At 40.0% G+C, this 20,106-nt stretch overlaps 2 protein-coding genes across 2 annotated transcripts; both read right to left on the bottom strand.

Annotated features, from left to right (window-relative positions):
• Positions 1 to 2,043: 2,043 nt before the first annotated feature.
• On the bottom strand, positions 2,044 to 3,252 carry LOC133745035 (putative F-box/kelch-repeat protein At1g12870). Its single transcript, XM_062173037.1, has one exon. It carries the CDS (start codon positions 3,250 to 3,252, stop codon positions 2,044 to 2,046), a length of 1,209 nt encoding a protein of 402 aa, XP_062029021.1.
• Positions 3,253 to 13,409: 10,157 nt separating this feature from the next.
• On the bottom strand, positions 13,410 to 15,818 carry LOC133745783 (uncharacterized). Its single transcript, XM_062173914.1, has 2 exons — positions 15,425 to 15,818; positions 13,410 to 15,252 (listed from the first exon to the last, which is right to left on the bottom strand). The coding sequence occupies exons 1-2, from the start codon at positions 15,782 to 15,784 to the stop codon at positions 13,516 to 13,518; spliced, it is 2,097 nt and encodes a 698-aa protein (XP_062029898.1). The 5' UTR covers positions 15,785 to 15,818; the 3' UTR covers positions 13,410 to 13,515.
• Between the last annotated feature and the right edge of the window lie 4,288 nt (positions 15,819 to 20,106).

The raw sequence follows: 20,106 nt of genomic DNA, 5'->3' as shown, positions 1-20,106 counted from the left end.
ATTTGAGATTTGGTTTATGTAATATCGAGCGATGTGAGGTGTGGTTGTTTTGAAAAAAAAAAAATTCAGGTTGTATTTATGTGAGTTGTATTAATTCATGTTTCGGATTTGGATTTGTTATTCAAAATCCGGGGCGTGACAGAAAAAGTATTAATTTATGATAATGGTGAGAGAATGGGATGATGCCGACAAAGCATGCAAACAAAGTATGCACAATATTTTAACAGAGAGTGCAATTTGTTTGAAGAAAGAAAGAAAGGTACCGGCACCAACAAAGCCAACAGGCTAAAGATTTGTGAGAAAGAGAGAGTGAGAGAAAGAGGTGATCGATAGATCAGAAGCTCTTTTCAGTCTGTCCTCTTCCAAGATACCACGGTGGATCGGTCGCCGGGTCTGATTCTGGGCAATAGTCTATCCTTGGCAAGGAATGTAATCGATCTAAAGGTCGAGAGACATGCACAAAGAATGCCGGCAGACTTGCAGGCCTAGAAGTGCAAGACAAAAAAGGAAGAAATAAGCTTCCTGGGTATGATATTGGTGTGGATATATTTTCTGGGTAAAAAGATGAAGAACAGAGTCCTTCTCTTGGTATTTCTTGCAGCGGAATATGGGTATCGGTCTCAAGAGCTAAACTGCTTTGATACCATGTTAAATATAGAGATTTATGGTATAATTGTCTTGATATGTTCTTCTCCAAACTGGAGGATATATATAGAGGTACAAATTTCCTAGAGCTAAGTGTGAATACAATAAGTCAAGAACTACGGCTACATTAATTACACAAGGTGTGCTGCTGCAGCCATAATCTTCATGTCAGATTTGCTGCTGCCGCCTTAATCTGCATGTTCACATCAACAACATGACTCACAAGTCAACAGCAACCTACGGTGCTTCTGTTGCCGCAGTAAGTCCTCCTGGAGATCATTTCTACGGCCGGTTCATATGGGTTGCCATAGCCTTTCCCTATATGGTGCGGATTATTGTTGATTTGTGGAACAAATATTGGCGCAAGGGTTAGCAGCCCGGGCGAATCAATGCGTATGAAAAAAAAAAAATTCAAAATAAGTAGGCTTGGAATTCTTGGAAGATAGGTATGTTTTGTAACAATATGCACTGATCCCATGCGTTATGTTTTAACTTTAAGCAGAAGAATGTTGTAAAATTTTTAAAAGGCTGGCCTTGATGTGCATTGTTGGTCTTGTACTTATGAATTTAAGGTGAATAAGGACCCAATTTATGTGTTCCATGCATGGACAATGGATCTATGCATGCGTGCATGCAAGGTTCAACGGCAAACAATAACCGGGGACTATGATCATGTAACAACACAACAATCAGAGTAAGGGAAGACGGTTTTTATCAAACAAATGATAACTTGATGGATTACAGTATTTAACGACTATGATCATGTAATAACACAACACTCCAATCAGAGTAATGAAAGACTGTACGTTTTATCAAACAGATAATAACTTGATGGATTACAGTCTTTAACTACTCGATCTCCATGAATTTGCGGTACATGGGAAGACTTGGGTTAGATAACTAACTCCATCACCGTGGATACCTTTGCTTACAGAAGTCCTCACCACTTTGTAAGAGGTATTACTTCATGCCATGGTCTTTAATGCATCCAAAACCAACAAGTGTTTGATTCATCTTCTCCCCGATCTATAAGCCCCTTCATATCCCAGCAGATTAACATGCAAAAATCGGACCAGGGATCATTTGCTCAATCACCGTCCGATTGAAATCGGACGGTTCACAACTCTCTTCTCCTCTCATCACTTAGCTGTGAACCGTTCGATTTCAATCGGACGGTGATTGAGCAAAAATTCCATGGTCAGCAGCTGACCATTGGAACGGGATCGAGGTTACTTGATGAGAGGTCCATCAGAAAACGTCTATTACCAATTCTAGAAAAGAAAAACCCTTATTACAATCCATATATGCTAACTGAATACTAAAACACATTGAACCAGTACATATTCCACTAGATTTCTTCACAGTTCACACTACTATATATAATAGTGTAGTATTTGCTTAGACCGGAACTAGGCTCTCCACGTAATCTACCACTTGAAGGCAACAGTAATCAGTTTCTGGTCCTAAAAGCATCCTCTCTTTCTGATCTGCAAGGTCATACGTATACAGATATAGTTCAGATCCTCGTTTACTGTGAGTATGGCCCTTGTAAAAAATAAATTGATCATTCCAAACTCCAGAGGGAGGTCCATAATACCATCTAATCGGAGGTTTGATTGTAACTTGTTTAGTCCAATTCCAGTTAGTTGGCATTTGTGTATCATCTCTAGATTCTGTTGTCATCACCCAAACATCATACTGGCAACTATGATCAGCCCATGTCGAATAGGCAACCAAATTGTTCCATACAAAGAGTCTTCCAACACTGATAGTACTAGACTGCGGTAACTGTATGTTATGAAATACCTCATCCTGCAGATTGAATGAGAAAACGCTGTATGCCATGTTGACGCCCGTCCTAGTCCATGCCAAGGAATACAACACTCCATTCAAAGTAATGGAAGACTGTTTATAAAACAGATAACGTGATGGGTTACACTCTTTAACTACTCTCCATGATTTTGCACTTCGGGTGAAGACTTGGGTTACATAACCAATTAAACCAAGTCTTATATCACCTTTGCTTCTTGAAATCCTCACCACTTTGTAATCGGTACTATTCATGCCATGGTCCTGAATGAACCCAAAACCTACAAGTGGTTCGGTCAGCTTATCCCACTCAAAAGACAATGGCTTAGGAAGTTTCCTGTATTGCTCTGTTACTGGGTTCCATACGATGATTGACTTCGTTTTGGTTCGATCTCCAAGAAAATGAAGGCAGACTAAACCATTACTAGATCCCACAATATATATCTTCTCAACCGAATCATCGAGGACAGATGCCGTAAACTCTAGTCTCGAAAGTGTGTCGACTTTTCTGCCAAGCAATGAGAACTCATGATGATGATGTCCACTTACAATATTCTGACCGTAGAGTAAACAAAGATTGGGAAGGTAATTTCGATTGATGTTCAGAATAAACTCTTGGTTTAGGAGAGCATACCACTCTTTTGATACGCACCTAAACCTAACTAAAGATTTGACAGGTAATTTTGAGAGGATTTCTCTTACGAGATCTTGATTCCCGGCCAAAGAAGATGGAACTCTTACTTGTTTGCTGGTAAAACAAGAGATGGCACTTGCTAGTTTGCTTATTCCGATTCCCATTCCCTTGGAAAACAAAGTCAAAATTACGATTTCAGAGATTTGGGAAACTTGTGAGGGACTTGAATGGAAGAGAAAGAAAATATAACCAGGGAACAATATCCAGTAATCCAAATTGCAGTATGACGGAGTCGGAAGTTACTTAGTTTGCAAGCAATAAACCTTAAAACAAGAATTCTGAGTCCACAAGAGATGGTTGAGAAAAACTCTCAATTTGATTGATAATATGATAAAAGATAGGTATTGTAGCCGTTTAAGGTGCGAGAAAAAAAAACCCTAAAACTCATGGGTTGAAACAAAACAAATCCAAATCGAATTAGAAAACATAAAATGCTGAAAAATAATAAATTGTAGATTTGAGGCCCGAAACAATCCTGAAAGGCCGAAAAAGCCCACAAGTATTCATGCTTATGAAGTTGTGAATACAAAAAATGGTGAAGCCCTTTTCAAAAAAATGGTGAAGCCAGTTACATGGTGCTCCTAAGAAATAAACAAAATTAAACTGCACTACACTTCCGGTTTGTGACTTGAATGCCGCAGTCGGAACCCATCATGATTTTGCAGAAATGAACCGACAACATCTCTCCCCATGAAAGCAATCTCGGCAGGCCTCACCCATCGCCTTTCCCTATATGCTACCGATTATTGCTGATTTGTGGAACAAATGGCGCAAGGGTTAGCAGCCCGGGCGAATCGATGCGTATTGACCAAAAAAAAAAAAAAACTGTAGGCTTGGAACTTGGAAGATAGGGTACGCACGTTGTGTAACAACATGCATAGATCCCATGCGTTGTGTTTTAACTCTAAGCAGAAGAATGTTGTAAAATTTTCAAAAGGCTGGCCTCGATGTATATTGTTGGTCTTGTACTTATGAATTTAAGGTGAATAAACAGCCAATTTATGTGTTCCATGCATGGATGCATGCGTGCATGCAAGGTTCAATTGCTAGCTGATCCAATGGTAGCTAGCTTCCTCTCTGATTGTAATGTCAAACAATATCTGGCATGGGGACTAAGATCAGTAATAACACAACACTACAATCAAAGTAATGGATCGAAGACAGTTTTTTTTTTTTTTTTTAAATTCGATCTGAACGACAATTTTTTCCCCACCCCAGCTCTGATCTTGAGATTTAGACTCATGACCACTACCGTGTTAGTTAGGCTAGCTAACCAATAAGTCACAGCTCACCGACTGAAATACGGTTTTATCTGACAAATAACAACTTGATGGATTACGGTCTTTAATACTCTATATATCTCCATGAATTTGCACGGGGTGAAGACTTGGGTTAGATAACTAACTCCATCACCGTGGATACCATTACTTAGTGAAATCCTCACCACTTTGTAAGAGGTATTCATGCATGCCATGGTCTTTAATGCGTCCAAAACATACTAGTGTTTGATTCATCTTCTCCCCCTCTATTATCCCCCCCCATATCCTCAGAAGCAATAAAAAAAAACATATATGCTAACTGAATGGGAGGTCCATCAGAAAACGTTTATTACAATTCTAGAAGAAGAAATTTTTTTATTATAAGCCATATATGCTAACTGAATACTAGAACACATTTGTCTATTCCACTACTGAATTCATTCCTTCAATTAACTTATAAAAAATGGTATGCTTTTTGAATAACTTGATCCATACTCGTTTGCTCTCTGGATGGTTGGACAAGAAGATCGACATATTGAACTTATGTGTGAGATTATCCACATAACATATATAAGACCTCACTGACTGCTTAATCACATGAAACTTTAGGACAAATCACGGTAGTGCTCTCTAAGACGAGCTGAGGAGAAAAAGAACACTGCAAGAAAGAAAGCTAGATGTTGTAACCTACATTATTTTGTTGGGGGTTCCACCTCCAAAATAGAACTATGATGGAAACCGGCCAGACCCTGTACAAGACTCAAAAAACTGCATCTTCATCAATTTTGTCCTATATTCTCTTTTGTACTAGTTCACACTACTATACTAATCTAGTATTTGCTTAGATTGGAACTAGGCTCTCCACGTAATCTACCACTTGACGGCAATAGTAAACAGTAAACAGTTTATGGTCCGAAAAGCATCATCTCTTTCTGATTTGCAAGGTCATACGTACATAGGTAGTACTTGGATCCTCGGTGAATTCTAGTACTGCTTTTGTTAAAAATAAATTGATCATTCCAAACTCCATAGGGATGTCCATAATACCATCCATCCAGAGGTTTAATTGTAACTTGTTTAGTCCAATTCCAGTTAGCTGGCATTTGTGTATCATCTCTAGATTCTGTTGTCATCACCCAAACATCATACTGGGGAATATGATAGGTCCATGTCGAATAGGCAACCAAATTATTCCATACAGAGTGTCTGCCAACACATATATTAGACTGCGGTAACTGTATGTTATGAAATACCTCATCATGCAGATTGAATGAGAAAACGCTCCATCCCATCCTATTCCATGCCAAGGAATACAACATTCCATTCAAAGTAATGGAAGACGTACGGTTGATAAAACAGATAACCTGATGGGTTACAGTCTTTAACTACTCTCCATGATTTTGCACTTCGGGTGAAGACTTGGGTTACATAACCAAGTCTTCCTTGACCTTAATTTGCTTCGTGAAATCCTCGCCACTTTGTAATCGGTACTATTGATGCCATGGTCCCGAATGAATCCAAAACCTACAAGCGGTTTCATCATCTTATTCTCCTCTTCAAAAGACAATGGCTTGGGAAGTTTCTTATGTTGCTTTGTTACTGGGTTCCATACGACGATTAACTCCGTTTGAATTCCATCTCCAAGAAGATGAAGGCAGACTAAACCATTACCAGATCCCACAATATATATCTTCTCAAACGACTCATCCAGGACAAATGCAGGTAACTCTAGTCTCGAAAGTGTGTCGACTTTTCTGCCAAGCAATGAGAACTGATGATGAAGATGTCCACTTTCAACATTCTGACCGGAGTAAACAAAGATTGGGAAGGTAATTTCGGTTGATCTTCAGAATAAACTCTTGGTTTAGGAGAGCAAACCACTCTTTTGATACGCATCTAAACCTAACTAGAGATTTGACAGGTAATTTTGAGAGGATTTCTCTTACGAGATCTTGATTCTCGGCCACAGAAGATGGTACTATTACTTGTTTGCTGGTAGAAGAATCTCTCCTTCTTACTAGTTTGCTTACTCCGATTCCCATTCTCTTGGAAAACAGAGTCAGAATTTCGATTTCACAGGTTTGGGAGGGACTTAAATTGAAGAGAAGAATATATAACCAGGGCATGTCTTTTGTATAAGTTTCAAGTATATATTCCAACCTGAACAAGTCAACTCCAAATTGCAGTACGAAGGAATGTTCTAGTAGGCAAGGGATTCTTAATTATCCTTTTGATTTTAATTGATTATTTGTTGTAGTATACATGAATCATATTGTAGTATATATGAGTCATAGTATAAATGTCTATATCATGTATAAATAGGCACTTGAGTGTATAGATAAGGTACTTGAGTGTATAATATAGGTATAGAGACTTGTGTGACAAGCTTTATGCCAAAGGGCAACAAGCATGGCAATTATTATCATCACAGCTACCATGATTGAGCTGCAGCTGTAAATCAAGTTGATACCAAGCTTGAGATTATCTTTGAGCTTTCACACTTGTAATGTATTCCTATAAATACCCTCTTGTATGAGATAAATAAACACACATGAATCTCCATTCTCTCTGCAATATTACTCTCTCTACATTCCTGTTAATTTACGTTTTTCCTCAAACACGTTATCAGCACGAAATTGCTCTAGAATTAGAATCGAAATTGACAAGAGTAGAGGAAGTTCATAATCCAATCAAAGTCATTTTTCCAAACCTACAAAAAACCTCCAAACCCTAGCAAATATCAAAGCCCCTGATTCAAGAAGCTCAGAACCGGCCTCAGAATCTCAAGAACCGGCCGGAAACTACCTGAACCGGCCACCGGAAAATTTGGAGTGCTGCCGGACCGCTGCCGAGACCTGCCGAGCAGCTGCGCAGAAGCTGCCGAGAAGCCCTGCCGAGTCCTGCCGAGATCTGCCGAGAAGCTGCCGAGCGCATCTGCCGAGACCTGCCGAGCAGCTGCGCAGAAGCTGTCGACAGCACCTGCCGAGAGCTGCCGAAAGAATCTGCCGAGCTGCTGCCGAGCCCCTGCCTAGCAGCTGCGCAGCAGCTGCCGAGCTGCTGCCGAGCAGCTGTCGACACATCTGTCGACACATCTGTCGACAGATCTGTCGGGCACTTTTCCGGCGACTTTCGGGACACTTTTCCGGCGACTTTCCGGACACTTTTCCGGTGACTTTTCGGACAATTTTCTCGATTTTTTCCAGCGACTTTTAAGTCACCTCCGACAACCTTTTCCGGACAAATTTTCCGGCGACACTATTTCAAGGTATTTCTTATTAAAAGTTCCTGTTTTTTGAGTTTGTATTACTTTTCTCTTCTTTTCAGGGACTTGTAATCAAAAAGGCGGAATTATAGAAATTCACGCTAAACGAACTAAGAGCGTTCGTAATCTATGAACTAAGAGTGTTCATAATATTCGGACTAAGAGCGTCCGCAAGCATCGATTTTTGAACTAAAAGCGGAATCGTGGGGATTCACGCTAAACGAACTAAGAGCGTTCGTAATCAATGAACTAAGAGTGTTCATAATATTCGGACTAAGAGCGTCCGCAAACATCATTGTTTTGGTCTAATCCAAATATTCTTGGAAATTGATTTCTTGGTAGCATAGCTCGGAAATCTTATTATTTTAGTTTTCGTGGAAGTTTAAACTCCGAAACTAATATATATTCTCTTCTTATTTTTCAGAATGTCGAATGAACCTAGACTCGACTTTTCAATACTTGACTCAACAGGCTCGGAATACCATGGCTGGGTAACCGACGTTGAGAACCATCTCATTGCGAGAGGGATATTACCCATAATCCAGGCACCTAACGAGGGTCTTGTGTTCCAACGAACACCCACAAAGCACGCACAAGCTATTATCTTGATGTGACACCATATGGATAAAGCACTCAGATTGGAATACATGTCAATCAAAGATGCAAGAGACCTATGGGCAGCGCTAGAAGAGCGCTTTGGTAATATCCAAGATTCCCTCCTCCCTGACTTGAAGGTTCAGTGGAACAATATACGATTCTCAGACTTCAAGTCTGTTGCTGAATACAATTCAGAAGCTCTTCGCCTAAAGGCCATGCTGAAGTTCTGTGAAAAACCTCTCACAGAAGAAGAGCTAATTGAGAAAACTCTCTCCACCTTCCCCGTCCAAGCAATTATACTATCAAAGCAGCATCGCACTGAATTTAATGCTGGACGACTTACAAGGTTCAATGAACTCATCAATATTTTGTCAGTAGCTGAGAAGCACGACAACATCCTTGTAAAGAATTATAATCCAAGGCCCATTGAAACCAAGAGCGTTCGTGAGGCGAATTATAATGCACCCAAAAGAGGGCGCAAGGAGCGGTACCCTAATAACAGGGGACATGAAGGACATATGGGTCCATATAACCGCCCCAATAAAGAAGGAAACCGCAACTTTAGAGCGGACACACGTGGTGGCAATTCCACACGTAGGAGAGGTGGATATGGCAACACCATGGGCCGTGGAGGTCGCACCATGAGACATGGTGGTAACAACAACCCTCCTAGGCAATATCCACAACGTGCACAACCTGCACCTCAAATGGAGGGATATAACCACAATGACATGTGTCATCGATGTGGATCAATTGAGCATTGGTTCAAGCAATGCCATGCAAGTACCCAACTAGCTGCAAGCTACAAGGAGTATAGGCAATTGAGAGAGCAAGAAACCAATCTTGCTGAAGATGAAGATATAAATCTTGCTGAAGGTAAAGATATCAATCTTGCTGAAGATGAAGATGGTGAAGATATCACTCTCACCACTGAGGACTTCAAAGCTGCAGATAAAGAGCACGAGGATGCCGCAGACTTTGATTAGAATAGTCCTTTCTATTTTCCAAGAATGGCAAATGTGCCTTAGTCAAATGACAATTGTATTAAAACTTTTTCTCATGTGGCGCATCCAATGTAGTATGATGTCTAGGAAAGTAATTGAGATCGGGGTACTTAAGCGAGCCTCGCTCCACCAACATCTCTCTACTTTCCTGGTCATATTCATTGGAGTTACCAAACGGATTGAGTAACTACAATTTGTCTAAAGTTTGATTTTATTATGGAATAGACTTTGGAAAACTTTGATGTAATCATTGACTATTTTCCTTATTAATAAAGTGTCGCATTATTATTCAATGTCATGGACATGTGTTAAATTCCGAACTTTATATAAAGAGCCAATAGTTTTCATGTGGAAACACATTGTGAGAATGGACAAGAATTCCTTTGCATTACCTCTAATAACTACGGACATAAACGAGTATTAGAGAAACTTATGTGTCACTCTAGTGGGTTGTATGCAACCACTATTCGAGCCATTGAATCAAACCATGTCATAAGAGATGACTTATGGGATTCTGACACATATAGGCTTTGGCAAGAACGTTTGAGATATCCAGGTTGTGATATGATGCTCCGTATATTAAAGACTTCACACGGACATCCATTCTTCACAACGAAAAGAAGTACGAACCAAAGATTGGTCCAAAGAGTTACTTCTAAAAGATATCATTCGTTTTGCAAAGCTTGCTATTTTAGCAAAAATAGGATTGAGACCATCCTATGAAAAGGACACTAAAGAAAATATGTCATTCTTGCAAAGAATTCAAGGTGATATTTGTGGACCTATTCAACCAACTTGCGGACGTTTAAATATCTCATGATGTTGGTTGACACGCAAACACACTAATCACGTGTTGTGCCATTGTCCATCTATAAAAGCTGCTTATGCTATACTCATAGCACATATAATATGACAACGGGCTCACTTCCCGGATCATCCTATTTAGTCATTTGGATTTTGACTATGCTAGTGAGTATACATCGAAGATTTTCGATGGTTATTGCAAAGGGAGTGATGTTGGACATCACATTCCCATATACACACCTAAATGGTCTCATGGAAATAACTACGATGGTAGTTCAGACATTGGCAATGCGCACCAATCTCTTTATATCCGCTTAGGGTGATGCAATATCGCATACAACTATGCTAATTCCTCTATGACCTACCGCCACTCAATGTATCCCTGCGTTACAGCTAGTGACTAGGTACAAATATTTTGTACTTACGCACATTCGAGTGAGTCATTTATGTGCCAATGTGAGCCATTTATGTGCCAATTGCGACGCCACAGCGCCTATGGTAGGTCCTTAAAAACAAGTGAGCAACTTAGTTGGAATTGAGACTCCAACAATCGTCCACCACTTAATGCCCTTGAAAGGCGATCTCTTTCCCGTTTGATTTACGGATGTCACTTTGATGAGACAGTCTTCCCGTCGTTAGGGGGAGATAAGAACACGAATGTTCAGCAGGAACGACAGGAATTGTCGTGGTCTGTCCCCACTATGTCTCATCTCGATCCCTATTAAAGTGACGAGATCACACACATTTGCTGCAAAAATGCCTGCAAGGAAGGATGTCCCTACAAAAGGACGTAGCGCCACCCTACACAGAGGTAGGCAAGGCGCTAACGCCATAGAAAGTGGCACTCTGGCGTTACAGGCCATGGCCCCAGCTAGGATGCGTGGGAAGCCCGTGGATTCGAAGGATATTTTGGCATCCTTAGATCATCGACACTCAACATCCGTCTCATGAGTATCTTCTGGATTATGGTTATCGTTGGGGGACGCCTCAACGTCAGAACCTATTCCTGAGAATATAGAGCTTTATGAAAATTACACTAGTGTACATGAGACGTGGAATAGAAACTCCATCATAATTGATGATGTAGATGCGCATTTTGATGCGCATGAGTTTGTTGAGATTGATGATATCGAACCACGCTCCGTTGAAGCATGAATACCAACGTAGAGAAATTTAGCCTAAATGGAAAGATGCGATCTAGATTAAACGAAGAGGAAGGTCTTTGAGCCAATGATGCCAACACCTCCTTACATAAAACCTATTGATTAAATGGGTCTTCGTTAGAAAGCGTGTTGAGAAAACGAGATGGCAATCTCGCCTTATGGCGCAAGGCTTCTCACAAAACGCCCTGGAATTGACTACGATGAGACATATTCTCACGTAATGGATGACATTACATCCACTACCCTTTCAGTTTGGTAGTTTCCAAATAACTGAACATGCAGCTTATAAATATGGTCACTACGTATCTCTATGGGGATCTAGATACGGAATATACATGAAAGTTCATAGTGAAATTTTATTTACCCAAATCAAGTGGCTCTAGACCACGGAGCGCGTTTGCAATAGAATTGAAACGCTCACTAAAGTGACTACTTGATTGGGAAGGGATATGCCCTTGCGTTTCCATAACAAGTTTCGGATTCTATCACGGTTTTCATGTTAAACATGATCTTCATTAGAAGCCCTTAAAGAGTTAAGGGAAACCGTTGAACACTTGAAATCCGAGTTTGAGATGAAGGATTTTTGGGGAAACACGATTAAGCCTCGTTTTTGAACTTGAGCACCGTGTTGATAGATGCTTAGGCATTTTGACAAGGTCAAGCCTTCAAGCACCCCATGATCATTCGTAGTCTTGATCCTGAAAAGGATCCTCTTCGTCTGAATGGATGATCGGACGAAGATGTGCTAGAGAGGCTGAAGTGCCTTACTCAAGTACAATAAAGCGCATTATTGTACTTAGCTCAATGCACAAGACTGGACATCTCACTTTGCCATAAACTTGTTAGCTAAAGGTATAGCTCTGCGCCAACGCAATGCCATTAGATTGGTATAAAAAGATATCTTTCGATAACTTGAGATGTACGATCGATATGGGCTTATTCTATCCCTACAAAGAAATGATGGAATCAGACCCATCACACACCAGAAACGCCGCCAAACGCTGGCCTGCGTTTTCTATTCCTACCCCAAAACGACAGAAGTGTTTTGGAAAGTTTTGCTGATATTTGGTATCTGTTGACCCATACAAAGGCCTTCCCAGACTGGTAAAGTGTTCACTATGGGTAAGACCGCGATACCTTGAAGGTCTACAGAATAGACCTTAGTCGCTATATCCTCGAACAATGCAGAGATTATTGCTCTTCACGAAGTAGTTCGTGAATGTATATGGACTGGATCCATAGTTACGCATGTTCGAACAGTTGTGGTTTGAAGTCTACCACAGATGAGCCTACAAGCATTTAAGATAATGCTGCTTGTTTTGAAACAAATGAAGCAAGGCTGCATCAAAAGCGACAACATCAAGCATAAAATCAGCAACAACAGACTCTCCTAAAAGATCAAACAGAGGGGGAGATGTCTACATATATTGTCTCGAAACGTGAAGAGTGTGTTGTGCTCTTTTTTCCCTTTCGACCGAGGTTATTTTGTCCCATAGGGTTTTTATTACTCGACAAGGTTTTTAATGAGGCAACGAGAGAAACACCACGTTTGGGAGACACAAGGAGGAGTATCTAAATCAGGGGGAGTATCCAGAAACATACTCCACACTCAACGCGCGTTGTGCTCTTTTTCTCCTTCGACCAAGGTTGTTTTTTCCCACATGGTTTTATTACTTGGCAAGGTTTTTAACGAGGCAATTTCGAAGCGCACGGCCTAGACAATGCTATTAAACATGAAATATCCAAGGGGGAGTGTTGTAGTATACATGAATCATATTGTAGTATATATGAGTCATAGTATAAATGTCTATATCATGTATAAATAGGCACTTGAGTGTATAGATAAGGTACTTGAGTGTATAATATAGGTATAGAGACTTGTGTGACAAGCTTTATGCCAAAGGGTAACAAGCATGACAATTATCATCATCACAGCTACCATGATTGAGCTGCAGCTGTAAATCAAGTTGATACCAAGCTTGAGATTATCTTTGAGCTTTCACACTTGTAATGTATTCCTATAAATACCCTCTTGTATGAGATAAATAAACACACATGAATCTCCATTCTCTCTGCAATATTACTCTCTCTACATTCCTGTTAATTTACGTTTTTCCTCAAACATTATATTTTATGGGTAGTGTGCTACACAAGGAAACGGCACATATACAAGTAGGAAACCAGTCCTATCTTATTCATGCTTGTGAAGTTTATGAACAGAAAAAATGGTCAAGTCAGTTACATTGTGCTCCTAAGAAATAAACAAAATTAAACTTGGCTATAATTTCTGTTTGTGACTTGAATGCCGCCGTTGGAACCCATCATGATTTTGCAGAATCGAACTGACAACATCTTTCACAAACCCATAAAAGCAATCTCGGCAGGCCTTACGCATCAAATTTGATTTATGCGGCAGCTGAAGCTGCTCGGTGTGGCAGCATACTAAGCTTGGGAAGGAATGCACGGCGGACTTGTGATGATGTTCTAAACCACATGCAGCCAAGACGGTATGTGTGGCAGCCCTTGCAATTTGTTTAAATGCATCAATTCCTATGCGCTGGTCTTTGCTTAAAAGCTTCAAGTTCATCTTGACAAGAGACTGGATCTCACTTTTGGCTTCATCGTCAACTTTTCTTGCTCTGCTGCTTTCCACACAGACCTCTTCTAAGTTTCCGGAAGAAGATGTACTGAGCTCAGGTTTGCCACAATAAGAATTTGAAGTTCCTTCCATCATTGAAGAAGCAGAACCGTTTTGCTCAGTAACCATACCTAGGGCAGCTTGATTTTTCTGTAATGAAGCTGACCTATTTATGTTCCTAGGAAATGGAGGTATAAATAATCCTGGTGAAGAATTACTACATGAAATGCCCAGGATTGACTCTACAGCCTCCTGAGTTGTGACCCTAGACTGCCTTTCCTTACCTTTGTACACCTTCTCCATTCCCGGTCTTCCCTGATTCAGAGCTCCAAGTTGCTGGCTTTTCATTGTATCGAAACTTGAATTCACATTACTTGCTTCTTCTGAAGCATTTGCTTTTCTAGAAGGAAGCTTCAGGGCACTGCTGGTGTTTTCGTGAACATGTTGTTTCAACTTTACCCTATCCATCATTTTCCATGCCTTGTCAATATCACGCGAACCACAACCAACTTGATTTTGCTGCTGCTGACAACCTGTGAAAGACGAGGATTGTGGTTGACCTGATATATCAAGACATGGATTTGGTTCCTTCGAAGCACTTGTTCTGCTAGAAGGAAGTTTCGAGAACTGCAACAACTGAACCCCACTGCTGTTCTTTTTCTGTATACACTGTTTTGACTTTGCCTTTTCCAGCATTTTCCATGCCTTGTCAATATCATGGGGGTCACAACCATCTCGATTTTCTAGTTGCTGACGAGTTGGAGAAGATGAAGATTCTGTTTGGCCTGATCTTTCATGAGACATTACACCATTTTTATGTTCTTGACTACTGCTGCAGCTAGCTTTCAATTTCGATGAACTGGCAGGGAAGCTCAATGCGCCACTCCGGAAGCCATTCCAATTCTCACGAAGTGTGTGTATGCGAGTCTGCACATTTCGACACCTATCCAATGTTCTTGCAGCCGATTCAGCTGATATACTGGCCACCCTTGGTGGCGCTTTTGCCGGCCTAGCAACTTGAGGAGCAACCGAACACTGATTTGGATTTGGAGTGATTCTTATAGGTCTTTCAACAGCTGAGCTATTCGATTCTCTTACAATATCACATACCGAGACACAAGGCACAGGCACAGCTTCTGTTGGGATCATACCACATTCATCATCGCCACCATTCACATTAGCAAGATCAGGCCTAGAAGCAATGCAGTCATTGCAAAACCAATCACCTTCAGGCACAGTATAACCAAGCCCAACACAGTAAGTATGAGCCGCTCCATCGCAAAGATCACAGAGCAACATAAAATGATCATCTGCCATAGAGCTACACACATTACACGCAACTTCTTCATAAGCATCAACATGCCCAATTTTATTCCCCTGCAGATTAAAATTGAACACTCTAAGCTAACCATAAACCCAATTCAGCAAACACAAAAAAAAAAAAAAACCATTACAGTAAACATAATAACAAAAAAGCACAAACCCAATTCAGCAATCAAAAAACCCAAATCAGAAACATAATTTTATTAATACCATAATTGATACTGACCTGATCTCGAACCGGGACCTTAACGACGCGCTCACGGACAAAGACGCCGACTTTCGGCGGTCGACGGATGGTGTTGAACCGCCGCCGGCACATTGGGCACCGTGACTCGGTGTTGGCCCATTCTTTGATGCACAAGAAGCAGAAGTAGTGGTCGCAGCAGTCGATTTTGCCTCGGGCGGCTTTGCCGTCGTCCAAGAAGCAAATAGCGCAGCGTTCGGGCGGTGAATCATCGGTTTCCGGCGGGGTTTCGGGTTGATTTGGATCCGATTGGGATTCGATTTGGGGATTTAGGGTTTTCAGGCGTTTGCTTGGGGGAGAGGACGAGTCGTCTGTTTCACGCGCCATTGGGAGCTCAGTCATTCCTCTCTCTCTCTTCCTGCGCCAAAATCCAAATTGAGATTTGATATATAAGGCTATAAGCAATGGGCTGGACCCAAAATTTTATGGCCCGATGAATTGGGTCTTGCGTTGCGTTATCTGAATGAACTATTGTTGTGTTTTCAAATCTTTTATGTTTACATAACTTTTACCCATTTCCAAAGCTGCAATTCCTATGGTAAACAGGATACAACCAAACCACAATAACAATCTCAAACTAAAAATTTGATTAGGAAAGCCCAATCTTACTCAATACACGAAATAAGCTAATTTTTGTTCATCCCAAAATAAGGTGAATCTAATTGGACGCTCTATTTCAGCATAGATGAGTTTGACTATTAGTGGCAATTTGTGTATTATTGAAAAAAATGAGGATATAATATGTATCCTAATTGGTATATTTTAAGTGTATATTGAAAAGAATATATGGGTGAGTTTTTCCTACTATTTCTTTTAGAAATTGGGTGTACAATGAAGTGTCGGGTCAAAAATTTGACTCCAAATAATATTGCAGGAAAACAAAAAAAAACAGATTTGTCAATATACTTTCTGTATTGAGTCAAGTTCATACTTAATTAATTAGTGGACAACTAGAATTTCTCTACACATGTTCTGCATATGCAAGTATTGTTTTTTTTTTTTTTTTTACATAAAATAATAAAGAAAATGGTTATTGCAGACATAAGATCATGGGAGCGAAAACTGGATTGTGACTTTTTTTATATTTATTTTTTAATAAAAATATATTTTGTAAATGTCATAATTGTCCTTGTAATTTAATTAGCTCTCAAAGTTTTTTAATCTTTTAGAGTCATTTTTGTCAAAATTAATTTTTGATTTTGGCTAACAAACCCTCTTCTCTTAATAATAGTATAAATAAGATGAAAATTGACAACAAAATTAAGATCAAGGTCTACACAATTCTCCTAATCCACCTTTGGTGAAGTCTCCTAATTAAACACCACTCACCTTATACGAATGGATCACCTAATTCTGTTGCATGCACTACTAGAAAAATAGGTCATTTCACACGGATATGTTGTCACAGAGGTTCACACGGACGATTATCCGTGTATAAAGTGCTATAGTACACACGGAAATCCGTGTGCATATATTTTCAACACAGACTATTGTGGCCACATAAGGTTCAAACTGGGACCCAATATTTTTCAAGTCAATTTACACACGGAGTCCGTGTGAAATAAAGTACAATTCAGAGAATCTTGTAAATTTGTCAGAGGGTAAACTAAAAATTCACACTGTTTTCCGTGTGAAATATTGTTTCACACGGATATCTGTGTAAAAATATGAATAATAAGATTTCGGTACATGTTTTTAGCCATGTCAAATAAGTGTAAATTTAATTTACACACAGTGTTCCGTGTGAATATGTAAAAGCATATGATTCTAATATTTTTCTTTTCAGTTTACACACAGATTACCGTGTGAATCCTTTTCTTATTTTTGTTTTCACACAGATTTCTGTGTTTTATTCTCTCCATCGCTCTCTCTTTCTCACATATCTTTCTCCCATTTCCTCTTTGTTATTTTCTTTTGTCTCTCTTTCTTTTTACATCTTCTTGCCCTCTCTCTGTCTCCAGATCTTTTTCTCTCTCCTCCTTGTCCTCGAACTCCTTCCACCCCCCGCGGAACTCGGACCCGTCCGGCAGCAGAGGCAGGACTCTCAATAAGGCGGCGAAGGCGAAGTCATGGTTTCCGGCGATGAAGACGTCTTTCTGACGTGGGTATCTGGAGGGGAGAGCGACGAAGAAGTCAAGGACTTCGTTGGTGTCAGGGTCGCGGCCGCAGTAGTCGCCGAGGAAGATGACGAGGGCGGTGGCGAAGTCTGAAGAAGGGATGGAGATTTCGAGATTGGACCAGAGATTTTGGAGCTTGGTGTGGAAGCCGTGGACGTCGCCGATGCAACAGACTAGTCTGGGTTTTGGGTCTGACATGGTTGGAAGGTGCAATTTGGTTAAACGAATGTGGAAATTCCTCAGAGGTTGAACTGTGATTCTCGTTGAAAACGACTTTCCCTTAATGTCTGGGTTTTCAGTTGATGCCTAAATCGATCTGTCTCTTATGTTAACAGAACCAAGCCTAGTGCTTTCCCCTGGACTTACTTACTGTGTGTTTTGCTCTCTTTACAGGCTGTAATATTGCTTACTGGTTAGGAAAGTTAGTTGGCTTGGACTCTACTAGTCCATATAAATAGGGTGGCGTGAAATAATTTTCTTTTATGGTTTTCTAATACAAAAAGACCTGAAGATATTTTCTGGAGCCTTTTCTCTCTGCAACTTCATCTTCATCTTCTTCATCTTGCTTAAGATTCAAGCTTGTAGATCCATGGGTGTTATGTTATCATGGTATCAGAGCTTCGGCTCTTGATCCTGGGCTTCATCTTCTGCTTTTGCTGCTCTTGCTTCGTCGTCTCGCTTCCGCATCTCTAGTTCTTCATGATTTGATGAAATGAAACACTAGATTTGCAATTCATGCTACTTCTCTGTAACGCAAGCTTGTGAGGTTCATTCTCTGCTTCTCCTGTGTTCGAGTTACTTCTATGAAGCTCAATTTGCTTCCGATTTATCAATTTCACTGCACCTCTGCAAATCAAGATTTCGTGCTTCATGTCTAGTTTCTTCTACATATCACACACGACTCTACAACTGATTCTACTTCCAGGTTTATCGATTCTCTCTATTTTTTGAAGTTTGCTGGACTATTGGGTCTATAGCTCGTGATATCTGATATTGAGATTGTTGAAGGATGATTTGATTTGATTCATATACTGTTGTGAGATTCTGATAACATGATTGTGTGTGTTGTGCATCTGGAAGAGTATAATCTGGATAATATGTTGATTTATAACAAGTTTTGAAGCCGTGACAGTTTCACAATTTGAAATCAATTCACTCTCAGTATGATTGTTGTTCTCCATTTAAGAAATCCCACGAAGGGTATGCTATATCATAGTGAGACATCTACACATGTTCTGAAATTGCACAAAGGATGGTTCCTCTTCACTATTTGTTTAGACATAATTGGTGACTCCTATTGAAGCTTGAAGTATTGGTTTGAAGTAATTACAGTATTGGAGTGCAACAATTCTTATCAGTATTGGTGTCCAAGTGATAATTCTGCAACTGGCAGTTTTCATTGATAGTTTTGCTGTACAAGTGATACTATTTCAGTGCCAAGACAACTTGAGATAATTGAAGGTTTTCTTGAAGTGGTGCTAGCCTTGGTATGTTTGCAATATAAGTGCAGGAAGGTACTTGCTATTGTTGATTGGCAGAATTGATTTCTTTGAGGCTAATCTCACAAAGGTTTGAGTAGATGAAATCACATTACTGTTGATAAATGCTAGTCTGGGATAATAAGTTTGGTGATCTTTCCGGCGTATTATTCTCATCCCACAAAGGGTAGATTCTCTTGATGATTCAGTGTGAAAGTTTGGAGCACAATCCCACAAAGGGTCACTCCTCTTGTATTTCTTGAGGTCAAATGCCTTATGCCATCTTGTTGCTGAAGATATTATTGATACTGAATATTGACATTTATCTCGATCTCAAAGAGTCACTTGTTTCTTGAAGAAATTTCATCTTAAACATATATTGAAAAACTGAAGTCTATCCCTGCATTTTTCATCTTGGCTCGTCCTCATTTTCATCATGAACAGAGATATTCAAGTGCCCGTCATTTATCTTCTTTCCAGTATGCAGAATTTGATTACTCTGAGGCTTGATCACAATAATTACATTTCATGGTTCTTTCAAATGGAAAATTTGCTCCAGAGTCTTGATTTAATGGGATACGTTGATGGTACATGTCCACCTCCACCTCAGTTCTTGATTACTGATGATGGGATAACTACTGAAATTACTAGGGAATTTAAGGAATGGAACAAGAATGATAAGGCAGTGCTATGTTTTATCTCTGCCACTATATCTGATGAAGTATTGTCCTCTTTAGTTGGCAGTAGAAATTCAAGGGAGGCTTGGCTCAATTTGAGGAACAAATATTCTGCAGTTTCAAGATTTGATGTCATGCAACTCAAGACAAATCTACATACATTACAGAAAAATGATGATTCTATAGACAAGTATCTTCAACGTGTCAAATATGCTAGAGATGAGTTGGCTTTTATAGGTGTGCACTTTGCTGATGAAGACATTACGATCATTGCTCTCAACGGCTTGCCTCCCGAGTATAACAACATCAGAGTGGTCATTAAAGCCATGGACAGATCTGTCTCTATGGAAGAGTTTCGTTCTCAATTGTTGGCTGTTGAGAGAGATTTTGAG

The sequence above is a fragment of the Rosa rugosa genome, chromosome 4 (assembly GCF_958449725.1).
Source record: "Rosa rugosa chromosome 4, drRosRugo1.1, whole genome shotgun sequence".
Classification (NCBI taxonomy): Eukaryota; Viridiplantae; Streptophyta; class Magnoliopsida; order Rosales; family Rosaceae; genus Rosa; species Rosa rugosa.
Note: the sequence above shows the minus strand (reverse complement) of the source record. Positions and strands in the feature narration are given on the sequence as shown.

What these genes read in the sequence shown, in the direction of transcription:
- LOC133745035 (XM_062173037.1), bottom strand. Translation starts at nt 3,252, where the DNA reads ATGGGAATCGGAATAAGCAAACTAGCAAGTGCCATCTCTTGTTTTACC.
- LOC133745783 (XM_062173914.1), bottom strand. Translation starts at nt 15,784, where the DNA reads ATGACTGAGCTCCCAATGGCGCGTGAAACAGACGACTCGTCCTCTCCC. An exon ending in AGGTCCCGGTTCGAGATCAG is followed by an intron (nt 15,253 to 15,424) that starts GTCAGTATCAAT and finishes TTTAATCTGCAG; the next exon opens with GGGAATAAAATTGGGCATGT.